The following is a 14404-nucleotide window of genomic DNA, read 5'->3' on the forward strand; positions in this document are numbered from 1 at the left end:
TTTATTACAATCAACATGGAAGACTCTGAAACTGAACTTATTTCTATAGAAAAGGGTGTCCGACAGGGATGTGTGTTATCTCCAGACCTCTTCAATTTATATAGCGAAAACATCTAAGTATTTTGCCGACTTAGAAGGGATCAAAGTTGGTGGTGTAAACATCAACAATATTCGATATGCTGATGATACGGTACTTATTACAATATCCGAGAAGAAGTTTCAAATGATGGTAACAACAGTTGAAAACGGAAGTGTGAAAATGGGAATAGCTTTGAAGGAAGATAAAACACAATGTATGGTAATTGCCAAAGTAGCACGAGCGAACAAATGTTTAACATACTAGTTTCAGATAAATCAATCAAACAAACTCCAAGGTTTAGATATTTGGTTGTTTACTTACAGATGATGGTCGGTCCAAATATGAAATTAAAGCCAGAATTGCATAGGCAAAAAACTGCTTCATAAACCTAAAGTCAATTTTGACAAACAAAAAATTAAATGTAAATACCAGTGTGGTAGTTCTTAAAAGTTATATGTGGCCCGTTCTACTCTACGGGTGTGAAAGTTGGACTTTCACAAAGGAACTAATTGACAACCTGAATGCAGCTGAGATGTGGTTCCTGAGAAAAATGCAACAAATATCATATACCTCCCATAAAACCAATCATGAGATATTAATCCAGACGAATCAACAGAGATCACTGTTAAGCACAATAAAACTTCGACAACATAAGTTTTGGGCCACATAACCAGACAACAAAAACAAGAATACATAATTTTGTGTGGCAAAATATGTGAAAATCGTTCACCGCTTGCAAAGAAGCATGCTTATTCCAGAGAATAATTTTAAACTGGCAATAAATAGTCACATCTGGAGAAATTAGTGTTTCATGGCAGCCGAAGCCTGGTTCAGGCATGGCACTGAATGATGTTTTCCATTAGATTTTGCTTGAAGTCTGGCCAAGCAGTTTCATCCGACTGTCAGGTTATTTTTAATTAAAACTGTTCTTCTTGTTTTTTGCCATATTAATGTGTTTTTTTTAGTAAATGGTTTACTATATAAATGTTGAATAAGCAACATTAGTCCAAACTTGCATATAAATTACGTTTACATTGTTTTTTATTGATGAACTACATTTGTAGTCAACTTTATTTTGTTATTGTTTAATTACACCATATATACTATATTCTCATTTCCAAGAAAGGCACCCCCACCCAAAAAAAGATATGCTTTGCCTGGTTTGACTATGCCAAAGCAAACTTTTAGATGTTTACCTTTTGGTTTGTTTTATCTATTTTTCATGAAAAGTAGCATGAAATTGTCTACAATATAGGTTTGGCTAACCTTGCTACATAAATGACTTCGGTGCTTCAAGGGAAACTATTCTTCTCAAATTAACAAAAACATTTTAATTTGAGCGACCACAGTCAAAAATTAAACAGGATAAACCAGAGTGTTTATTTTTGTGCTTCGCACAAACTTTTTTTGTCAATTTAACATTATTTTTAAAGCAGCTCTGTATAAAACCTTCCTGCTCTAAACCAAAAAAATACCTATAATATCTTCTTGTAAATTATAGTTTACATTGGGCAATTTTAAAGCAAACCACAAGAAAGAAATAAAAATAAAATTTTAAATTAAATTCAAATTCTTTCTAAACAACACTACAACTTTTTGTACCTTGAAGCTAATTGAAATAATTGAACTTTAGAACAATCTTCAAGAGGCCTTGCAGCATTGTTGAGAGAGGTAAATCCATTCAAAGAATTGGAGGGTGAAAGTGGGTTTGATTGTTCAGGTGAAACTGGTGCAGATCTAAAAACATTTGAGTGTTGCCTTACCAGCACTGCTTGTAAAGGAATATGGTAACTTACAGCTGATTACAACTAAAATACCAAGTGTATCCTTAATTAGCAAGTCACCTAAATAAAGTATGACTATACGGATAGAATTGTTCAAAGTAGAATCCAACGGCATTCTAGAATATTAGGTTTAAAATCCTAGTTTTTAGGTTTTCAAATCCTAGTGATTTTGGTATTAATTATTTAACTTCTACTTTGTTTGGTCGAAGAATAAATTAATTATAATACAACCTAAAGACACAACATATGTTTATATATTATACTAAAAACATAATCTTTCAAATGTTCACCGTTGTAAACAACTGCATTTGAGGCAGTTGTGTAAACTATAATGCATAAATATGTAAAAATACAAAACATAGAACAAATATTAGGTTGTTGCCAAAACTTAATAATATATATAGTCAGTACAAAGCAACAAAAAACTCTTCAGCAATTCAGTCCGGTTATTTAAAACATTGTTGTGTGACAGTTCTACTTTACTACAAACATTATCTGTTATGCAGTCAAATAATGCCCTGCAAAAAATAAAGTTACTATTGCCAGTAATGTATATCCAATAATTGACAATTGCACTTTGCGTAACTTGGCAAATATTGGCCTAAAGTTAACTTTCAGTAATCCCATAGCAGCATTTTGTCCAACGCCAACGCGTTTTACGATGGAATGTTATTTTTGCAACTAACAAATTTAAAGAAATTGCAAGCATTGTACCTGGTATTACATGTAAGTCGCTCTACTAAAATGTTTAAATGACACTTAATTATTCAACAAAGGTTACCGCAAGACACAAAGAAATTGGTCGCCTAAAAATAACGCTGGCCTCATACTACATTGCTACATTTAAAACAGTAATTATTTCGCCACCATTACAGGCCTTTATCTAAATTTTCCACTTGCATATGAGCAATTAAGCGCAACCATACATGGTAAAAGAAAGAAATTATATTGCTTCCAATTACCAGAAATAAATGGCAAAATTGTATACCAATGCAAGTTGGATTTGATTCCAAGGATTCAATATTCTACTTTGAACATATATATATATTAATTAATTAAATGTTTAATACAAAAAATATGATTTACTTGTTCATTTTACAAAATAGCACAGCTAATTGTAGTGGTATTAGGACCATCAAAAAATAACTATTCAACTACATATTTTAAGCTTGTCTATTTGTTTGACTATATTTAAAGCTGGTGTACGCTTTAGCTCCACTGGTGCTCATACCAGCATATTTATCAACTTAAATTATTTTCTGTCAAATATTAGTGAAACATTCACAAACACAATGCACAACTACAATACAGCCCTGAATGGGGATACTAACCACCTGGTGGCTGGGCAAATATGGGCAACAAAGTAGATAAGACTTGAAAAAAACATAACATAATGATGTTGTAAAGCGAATGTTATTTGTTTGAGTTGCCAATTAATTTTTTCATTTGGCCCACTTATTGTTCTTTACAAAGGCGACATGTGGCAATGTAAATACCATAATTATGACATGAAAGAGACTCATTGATTTTGCATTAACGATGCTTGGTCTTTATCAAAGTGGTATATTCAACCATACTATTATGTTTACCAAAATGATCGTAAAGTGCACATTGGGACCTGGATATGATCCTCTTTAATGCTGGTGGCGTAATTATTTGGTCCACGAGCAAGCCGTTTGCAAAATGTCAATATGTTAGCTAACCTAGCCAGTCTTACAAGAAAATGTCATTATGGCCAAGCTTTTTCTAGACTGGTTTAACCAAAACTCAGGAAAATCATATCATCATTAAAGCTTTTAAAAATTTTAACTTTAATAATGCTGTTGGCAGTCTAAAAATAACATGGTGCATGGCAATTTTAGCAAATGAAACAAAATGGTTGTCACCTGAAGCTATGCTTGTTTTTGTGAAAAATAAGTATCACCATACTGTAGAGTGTAGTTTTCAAGCACAAGACAAGTATTCAGGCGGAATTTGCCTTTTGACTTAAGTGCATCCTGTAAATCAGGCTTAACAAATTACCTTGTAAGATTTGGATTACATGATTTTAATATCTGCCAAAACAGTATACAAATTGGACGTGGATATTTTGAAACCGATTGTTTTTCAAGTGATAAGTGTCCCAATATAGTCAAGAGCTATCTCTGCAATACTTGCAACCCCTTTGGAGCAACACTCTCTGGTTAAAGGATGCTGGTTAAAGGATGCAGTTCAAAAATGCAGTTCTACAGTGTTGCAAACAAAGAATTTTGGTTTTGCACCAGCTACATGATGGTAAGCCGTCAAATATGATCAACTAAATCGTTTCGTGCAAAGAAAACCAAAAGTGTCAAATGCCAAAATTTATTTTCCATTATTCTCTAATAATCAAAGTAGAGATAGACCGATATATAGCTCCAACCTATATATCGGCATTGGTAAATTTGAGCTGATATTTTTGCCGATATTTGTTATGAAAATATGGTATAGCTTTTCCTGAAAAAACAAACAAATTTATTATTTTTTTTGCCAAAAAAAAAATCGTTCAACATCAAGCAATGTTAATATGCAAAATAAGGGTTAAATAAAAGTAGAAAGGCTAGATAAACTGAAAGGCTATTTTGATTTTAATTTTTATTAATTTGATTAATTACCATACCCCAGTTATTTTAAAAATCAGTATTGGGTATCGCTTGGCAAAAAACAATCGGTTATAGGTATCGATCTAAAAAAGTGAAAGCTGCCAATCTTTAAATCACAGTAATCGAATATGATGATTTCCCATCTTTGTTGGCTTTGAAAATTACTTTTCTGTATGTGGTTCACTGAGCAATGCCTCAATTCGCGCTTTAATTTGTTGTGTGTGTGGTAATGGCATTTACTACAGATCTAACGTTCTGTGGAATTTAGCTAAAACCAGTTGCTGACCGCCATTGTTCCTGTGTCTTAAGTTCATTGGATTGCCTCAGATATTTTGAATTTTTAGTTATGTTGTCATGTGGATCATCACCCAAGACAAACTCCATTCAACCTGGCGAACATGTTTGATAGCATTGATCCATTCCTGGGTCTTAAATGTTATATGACCACATCGGTGAGGGCACAAAGTTGAGGCAATCGTTTGTTCATTGTCTCCAATACTACTTTAGATTTAATTAAGTAATAATAATATTATTATTATTATTTTTATTAATATCGTCATCTAAGCCTGCTCCGACATTTCTAGTTGTTGATCTTTTTTCCATATCATATGATCCAAACAAAACCACAAAGGTTGTAAAAGAGATCTAAAACAACTTTATTTAACAAAAGCAGAATACTATATAGTTACGCAAGAACGCATCATCAGTTCTGCTAATAACTGTAAGCTTTATAACACCTACTATTAAATAATCCTTAACCTCCCGTTTTTATCTCTTTTCAATGACCTACTTTTTGCGCAACCTCATAATTTCTTTGCGATTTCTTGGCGGTGTTTTGCTTCAGGCATTGCGATTCCCTTTTATTATAGCTGTTTTTCCTTTTTCTTTTGCAATTTTAACTTCAATATTGGTTTACACCTGGACTGTTCTGCATTGTAATTCTGTTATTGGTATTTTAGACTTGCTAATAGTTTATATTCATATATAACTTCGGTGTTTTCGTTGTGTTTACAGTTATTAGCAGAACTGATGATGCGTTCTTGCGTAACTATATAGTATTCTGCTTTTGTTGAATAAAGTTGTTTTAGATCTCTTTTACAACCTTTGTACTTCAGATTTATTCCTTCTTTCTTTGCACCTTTACAAACACAGCTGATTTTTTACTTGAGCAGAGGGTGGTTATGTTTTTTATATATTGATAATATGTTTAACCAATATTGTTAACTACATTTACTCATGCTACTAATGATGCTTTCAGCTCTGTTGTACTTTTTACTGCTATCAACACTTTACGTGTTTGCATTGTTGTGTTTATTTTTAGGGCCTGATGTTACCCTGATCTTATTTTGTGGCGAAATACATTTCTTTTTATGAACTTAAAATGATTGACTTTAAAGTCTAAAGAATATGTTCAACTTGTCATTGTCATCATTTATCAGTTAAGGGCAAGAAGATTTCTCCTCCTTTTTTATACATTCAGTTTGCCATCCTAAAACAATGACAAATCTACCTGTAAAATACATTATACTTTTATTAGTGCATATGGTTTAGGACCCCAGTTCTGCATAAATCACAATACAATTAGTCAACCATCTCTTGAGCATTATTTTTCATGAGTAACGAGACATTTACACTCCCTTTTATATAATAATTAAAACAGTTCCTCTGGAAATTGTATTTGTCAATCAACGTTTTTACAACATATTCATATCACCTTCTTTGGAGTGAAAGACATAAAATGAGAGCATATGATAGTCGCAGGCCAAATCAAACTTAGCAAGTTCTGGGCAAGTCATAACAAACATCCACAAACATATTTAAGATAAAAATGCGTGGCTTTTAAGCACTCGGAATTAGGGTACGATCTAAATATTTTATGCAATTGAAAATATTTATACTGAAAAGTAGTGTTTGTTTGAAAAAAATAGTGCTTGTTTGCTTTAAATTGACAAACCTTCTAATTTACAAGAATACATAATGCATTGCGCACACACAAAATAAAATATGCACACATATGTTGACCTAAATGGAAGCAGCTTGCTCATGAAGGTTCAAGGTTTAGCACAAGGTAATTGTATAATATTGGTTTGCATTGCAGTAGTAAATTTGATTTCTTTACAGCAGGGGTTCTAAACCTTTTATACACCATGGCCCCCTTCGAAAATTTTGAGAAATCAATGGCCCCCCTATTTGTTCAACATTTAAAAAAAATATGAAACACAATTTTAATTTTAAAAAACTGGTTTTCAAAGTAACCCGCAGTTAGAATGATTAAATGGCAGGGTTGGGCTTAAGCACTCGCCCGCTCGCCAATGCGAGTGCAAATTGCTCCGGGCGAGTGCTGATTGACACCAACTCGCCCGACTGGCGAGTGCCTTCGACGAAAAAATTAATTAGTTGGTGTAGGACAACTTGTGTTAAGCACCACTACTAAGCGAAACATTACTTAGCGCCAGTTATTTCCTTAAACACTAAGGCGCAAATACATTCCAAACTACACAAATAATAAGGTTAATCGAAGTCACGTTTGAAGCTCGTAATAAAGACTCTTTGTCCCGTTGTATGATCGTAATAAAGACTTTTACTTTTCTGTATTTATTGAATTATTCGCATAAGAAAATTATAAACAATTGCTGTAGCTTTTGGCAACAATAAGTTTGAATGCAAATATCTTATTTTATTTGTAAGTAGTGTTTTCAAGGACCGAAACAACCCACTGAACACTACGGTATTTCAAAATACCGCCTATTTAACTACACCTGATAATTAGCAATTAGTCTATGAAGTTTGTTGTTGCGATCTCTTAAGTTCATAGCGGTCAACCAAGCCAAAGCTTAAAAAATAACTCTCTAATAAAATATTTTTTATGGCAATTATGTTTAGATACGAATCGAAACCAATGCAGACGCCCTTGGAAAATTGAAACGACCCACTATAGGGCGTCGCGCAACACAGAACCTCTGGTGCATGTTATTCGAATTAATGGTTTAGTTGTAAATTTACAATTACTTAGTTATTATTTGCGGTTAAGCCAGTAACTTAGTGTTAGGCGAAATGCGGCGTTTTGTTTGTGGCGCGAAGCAACCTGTGGTGAAACGTCCTTTAAGCACAGAAAAACCACAATGCAAAAAAAGAGAGCGCGATCATTTTTAAAAAAATGGAAAACAGGAATGCCGTGGCTACTTTTTTTTTCATTGTAGATTGTAAAAAAATATTTCGGCTAAAAACTTTATTTTTTGCGTAAACTGCTTTATGGGTCACTAATTTGTTCATCCATGCATGGAAATAAACGTACAGACTTTTCTAAAAACTAATGCCTATGTATAGAAACCATACGCCAGGTTAATGATAACCCAATAAATTACAGCGCTAGGACGGAAATTTGCAGACGTCGTGCAAAAATTTTTGGCGAGTGTTATTTTGTCCGGGCGAGTGCTGATTGATAGCCGCTCGCCCGCCTGGCGAGTGTAGATTTTTGCTTAGGAACAACCCTGAATGGTATAAATACAACACACAATAAACATGATAGTCCATTAATTAGTTATTACGTATTCAGTTAATGTATGGTTAAGCTTGTTTTTGCTCTGACAATGGCTTAATTGCTGGTTTAGTGGTGGAAAGAGCCAGCCGCATGCCATATTAAATATCAAAGACACTGCGCTGCTTTTTCTTCAGAAGTAACTTTGTTGAAAACCCACATTCACAATGATATGTTGATGGGAAAGGCGACAGCAATGGCATGACAATTTCATTAAGCTTAGGGTACGAATTGCTAAGTTTTGCCCAAAATGTGCTCAAACTATCTTTCTCAAAGCTCAATCGGGTTGCCGTTTCTTTTTGCAGCTTCATTAAATTTTAATTTAGTTTTTTTGTTATAGTGGAGTAGACTTAGCGATAATAACTAAAAAACATATCATTTTTCAATTTTTTTATGTCCCCCTTGAAAAAGCCTCATGGCCCCCTAGGGGGCCATGGCCCACAGGTTGGGAACCCCTACTTTACAGCACAATATTTGACTCCATACAAATCATGTTTGTAGTAAAGAAAAAATGACAAACAATAATGTTTAATAACTGGAATTAATTGCTGAAAAGTTTATTGTGCTGCATTGTACACACTATTTGGGCAAAATAATAAGTTTTGACAATAACCTGATATATTTATGTTATACTGTGTTTATGTTACTACAAACTTTACTAACTACTTTGCCAAAAATGCCAATATTCAAGTTCTGGCCAATTTAGGAATTATTACCGGTTGGCGATGGTTCAGAGTGTTTTTGCATTTTTAAAATTGATTAAGATTACTAACAATTTTTCTTTTTCTGTATATACCTGTACATTGTTTTTCGATGACTTCGCATCTTTTTGCGACATAATTTTTTTTGATTTTAAAAAACTGGTTTTCAAAGTAACCCGCAGTTAGAATGATTAAATGGCAGGGTTGGGCTTAAGCACTCGCCCGCTCGCCAATGCGAGTGCAAATTGCTCCGGGCGAGTGCTGATTGACACCAACTCGCCCGACTGGCGAGTGCCTTCGACGAAAAAATTAATTAGTTGGTGTAGGACAACTTGTGTTAAGCACCACTACTAAGCGAAACATTACTTAGCGCCAGTTATTTCCTTAAACACTAAGGCGCAAATACATTCCAAACTACACAAATAATAAGGTTAATCGAAGTCACGTTTGAAGCTCGTAATAAAGACTCTTTGTCCCGTTGTATGATCGTAATAAAGACTTTTACTTTTCTGTATTTATTGAATTATTCGCATAAGAAAATTATAAACAATTGCTGTAGCTTTTGGCAACAATAAGTTTGAATGCAAATATCTTATTTTATTTGTAAGTAGTGTTTTCAAGGACCGAAACAACCCACTGAACACTACGGTATTTCAAAATACCGCCTATTTAACTACACCTGATAATTAGCAATTAGTCTATGAAGTTTGTTGTTGCGATCTCTTAAGTTCATAGCGGTCAACCAAGCCAAAGCTTAAAAAATAACTCTCTAATAAAATATTTTTTATGGCAATTATGTTTAGATACGAATCGAAACCAATGCAGACGCCCTTGGAAAATTGAAACGACCCACTATAGGGCGTCGCGCAACACAGAACCTCTGGTGCATGTTATTCGAATTAATGGTTTAGTTGTAAATTTACAATTACTTAGTTATTATTTGCGGTTAAGCCAGTAACTTAGTGTTAGGCGAAATGCGGCGTTTTGTTTGTGGCGCGAAGCAACCTGTGGTGAAACGTCCTTTAAGCACAGAAAAACCACAATGCAAAAAAAGAGAGCGCGATCATTTTTAAAAAAATGGAAAACAGGAATGCCGTGGCTACTTTTTTTTTCATTGTAGATTGTAAAAAAATATTTCGGCTAAAAACTTTATTTTTTGCGTAAACTGCTTTATGGGTCACTAATTTGTTCATCCATGCATGGAAATAAACGTACAGACTTTTCTAAAAACTAATGCCTATGTATAGAAACCATACGCCAGGTTAATGATAACCCAATAAATTACAGCGCTAGGACGGAAATTTGCAGACGTCGTGCAAAAATTTTTGGCGAGTGTTATTTTGTCCGGGCGAGTGCTGATTGATAGCCGCTCGCCCGCCTGGCGAGTGTAGATTTTTGCTTAGGAACAACCCTGAATGGTATAAATACAACACACAATAAACATGATAGTCCATTAATTAGTTATTACGTATTCAGTTAATGTATGGTTAAGCTTGTTTTTGCTCTGACAATGGCTTAATTGCTGGTTTAGTGGTGGAAAGAGCCAGCCGCATGCCATATTAAATATCAAAGACACTGCGCTGCTTTTTCTTCAGAAGTAACTTTGTTGAAAACCCACATTCACAATGATATGTTGATGGGAAAGGCGACAGCAATGGCATGACAATTTCATTAAGCTTAGGGTACGAATTGCTAAGTTTTGCCCAAAATGTGCTCAAACTATCTTTCTCAAAGCTCAATCGGGTTGCCGTTTCTTTTTGCAGCTTCATTAAATTTTAATTTAGTTTTTTTGTTATAGTGGAGTAGACTTAGCGATAATAACTAAAAAACATATCATTTTTCAATTTTTTTATGTCCCCCTTGAAAAAGCCTCATGGCCCCCTAGGGGGCCATGGCCCACAGGTTGGGAACCCCTACTTTACAGCACAATATTTGACTCCATACAAATCATGTTTGTAGTAAAGAAAAAATGACAAACAATAATGTTTAATAACTGGAATTAATTGCTGAAAAGTTTATTGTGCTGCATTGTACACACTATTTGGGCAAAATAATAAGTTTTGACAATAACCTGATATATTTATGTTATACTGTGTTTATGTTACTACAAACTTTACTAACTACTTTGCCAAAAATGCCAATATTCAAGTTCTGGCCAATTTAGGAATTATTACCGGTTGGCGATGGTTCAGAGTGTTTTTGCATTTTTAAAATTGATTAAGATTACTAACAATTTTTCTTTTTCTGTATATACCTGTACATTGTTTTTCGATGACTTCGCATCTTTTTGCGACATAATTTTTTTTGATTTTTAAAAACTATTTTTTTTTAATTTACAAGAGATAATTTTAAAGGTATTGCCATTTATTGTTTTGATGATGTCATCGTTAGACTGGTAATTTTCGCTTATTAAACAATATATCCCCTCATTCTAATCACTTTTAAAAATTTGATTTTGTGTTTTTGCTTTCTGGAAATTTTTTAACATCTATAGTTGAATTAAGATGTATTAGTGACTTCATCGGTTGCCGAAATTACACATATTTTCAAAATAACTTTACAGCAGACGTTAAACTTTTCCTCTTATTATTTAAACATACACAAACATGTTTATTAATTGCTGACTACATTATTTAAATGTTGTAGGCGAATGTAGGCTGTAAATAAAGAAACTATACATCATCAAGATCTCTCAACTTAGAATAATTTAATAATCAAAAGATGAACATACTAAAAGTAAATAAGATATAAATTAGTACTAAATCAAGGCATGTAGGGCAAAATACAATTGTTACCATATATGCATTTTGGTAACTAAAGAACAAAACATTTATGTTAAAGTCAGTAAATACAATTAGAAAAAAAATACAACAACAAAATTACCTCAAAAAACAAAATATTTTTTATGTAAAAAACAACATTTTTTTCACCAAAAACTTCAAATAGTTAATCAAGACTTTTTCTATTTGCACGAAAGTAAACAACCTAATTTGGCCTTTCTACAGGAGCAATTCTCCTTGATGTAGCCACAAATGATTATTTGTTTTGTTTTATGTGCTGGAGGCAATTCAGTCCAAAATGGAAACAACTTTTGGTTTTTCCAACACCAACCTCGAGTTGCGCCTGGTAAAATTTGCTAGGGAGTTAAGAACTGCCCTGAAATGCAACCTGCTTAATCGCCCTTTTGGGTAAAGCTGCTGCTGATGTTGGTGATAGTCTATCTACGCGATCCCTTTGTTACCAGCATTGATGGACGAATGTCCATTTCTTATAGTTACCATGGTTTGAGAGCGAATACCCAAGGAACAAAAGCTTTCAGAGAACTTAAATATAAGGCAAAATTGTGTTCCCAAAAGATCTTATCAAACAAGGCACCCAAGGAACAAAAGCTTTCAGAGAACTTAAATGTAAGGCAAAATTGTGTTCCCAAAAGATCTAATCAAACAAGGCACAGTGCTTTCTAAATTAAATATCATGTATCAAAAATGGAATTGGCTACAGTATGATTTTTTTTATGTCTATCCAATTTTTAAACAGAATGTGGGCATTATCATTGAGATATACCCCTTGCAATTTATAATACAGGGATGATGCTGTGGCTTGGTGCACATGCCTGGTTTTGGATATGTTTTTCGCTTTAACAAAAGCTGTTCCAAAACAGGATATTGCGGAATTAGGTAAGGTTTCTATCCAGCCGGAGACAGTTGATAGGTCCCCAAGCACTTAGACACACTTTTTCTATATGTAAACCACCAATCATGGCTAAGAAATGCTTTTCACCATATTTGTCTGGGATAGCCCATTGTATTTATTTGCATAATACACATAGGGGTTGATCTAAAACAGAGGTCGGGAACCTATGGATTGCAAGCCATATATGGCTCTATTGATGGAAGGGATCTGGCTCTCCGGTATATTTGATCTAAGCTGGTATAACTTAATTTGCATTTTAATTATCAATATTGCTGAAACTTTTTTGGTAATTTGCGTAACATAACAATCCTTCGAAACAATTAAGAAAACCAATAGATGGATTTGTAACAATTGCGCTAATGCAAGATTGTTAGCCATATTTCGGTAACTTAAAACCTTAAACTTTTAAGCAAAGTATTTTAGTAAATTGAGTTGTTTATTGAGAGATTATTTTATTGAACATATTATTTTAATCAGACTATTATAACAGTCAGAATCATTACTCTTGTGGTAGCAAAGACAAGTCGTCAAGAATAAGAAGATGTACTGACTTGTCTAAAAGAAAGAAAGACAATGAGTATTGTACATTCTCACCTCGTGCAATGTTTGCATAAAATATCCAGCGGGGGACAGGGGGAAAAAGAGTGTCCAGAATTGCTACGCGGAGTGCAATCACATAAGCAACAACTAGGTGCATGGGTCCGGCAAGGTGACTGCAATTCGGCTAGCTTCGCTGGTTCTTTAGGAATAGTGAGGAACAAAAAGTCATTCACAGATGGCGAGTATGCTAAAAAAGGTATGCTTGATACTATTTGAAGACTTAAGTAGATGAATCATAATTGAAGGACATAAATGTCGCGGCATACTATTCCCTTGCATTGGATGAGTCAACAGACGTTATCCCGAGAGAAGGTTCCACTGTCGCCAAATACCAGTCATTTCAATTTTTATTTTAAACTTCCGTTAGCAAGAGGGGTGATACTGTGTGTTTCATTTAACTAGAGTGTTGAGTAAGTCACTTTCATTATTTAAGTGTTTAATCTTTTACTTCAACACGCCTTCCACAGTAAGACTTGCATTAGATTTTGCAAGATGCTCGTATCCTGTAATCGACTGTCACAACAACTCTCAGACCAAGTCTGTGTTAAGGAAAGGAGTTTTAGTTAATCTAAAAAAATTTAATATTGAATAAAACAAGTTTAAACAAGTTCTAATGTTATCTTGCTATTTACATTTTAGCTAAGACTTTCCTTTCTGAACTACAACAGTACTCATAGAAGTAAACCACAATTAAAATTGCCTTATCCCTATATTATTGTTCTTAACAATTTACCTATGAACAATTACCTTATGTGGTTTATATCAAAATATTTTGCTATGCAAATAAAACTTTCAGAACTCTGTTTGTACTTCTGGGATGTACTTCTTAATATATAATAATTTCAAAAGATAGAAAAAAAGGCACATTATTTAAGGATTTTTGTTTGGTGGGGCATGAAAAATTCCAGGGATGACGTTATGTCACTAAATGATATCATTAAAGAACTAATTTCAAAACACCTGTTGTTCGTAAGCAAACCTGTGGGCGATTATGCAACCGCAATGCAGACATTAAGCACATAAAAGGTTACAAGAGGTCAAAATTTCATAGTGCCGAAAATGGTGGGCCATTTTTATAAAAAAGTGTATTATACATTCAATTACATGTTAATTTAATTCAAAACGTGAGTGCAGCGTCTTTTATACAAGTGTCATCGTCTCTTGTTTGTAAACCCAAGTTTATTTATATGATTTTCATATTAGTGTTCTAACGAAATATTTTCAAAATTGGCATTTGGTTTTTTCCATGTCTCACCCTTACGTTTAAAGAGACATGAAAAATGCTTTTAGTTGTCTGCTTTTCAGCATGTACTTGTCACTACTATAAAGACAAATGGGCCATTAAAACTATGTTGTGCTTTAGCATTGTCATCAAGGTTTGAACATCT

General features: G+C 33.7%; 1 protein-coding gene across 1 annotated transcript in view; it reads right to left on the reverse strand.

Annotated features, from left to right (window-relative positions):
• LOC146138119 (forkhead box protein K1-like) overlaps positions 1-14404 on the reverse strand; it is a 63923-nt gene that overhangs the window by 8600 nt on the left and 40919 nt on the right. Inside the window, exon 8 of the mRNA XM_083394279.1 lies at positions 1682-1816. Coding sequence (XP_083250405.1) covers positions 1682-1816 — 135 coding nt within the window. The remainder of the gene's footprint in view (positions 1-1681; positions 1817-14404) is intronic.

The sequence above is a fragment of the Ascidiella aspersa genome, chromosome 7 (assembly GCF_963924565.1).
Source record: "Ascidiella aspersa chromosome 7, kaAscAspe10.2, whole genome shotgun sequence".
NCBI classification, from domain to species: domain Eukaryota; kingdom Metazoa; phylum Chordata; class Ascidiacea; order Phlebobranchia; family Ascidiidae; genus Ascidiella; species Ascidiella aspersa.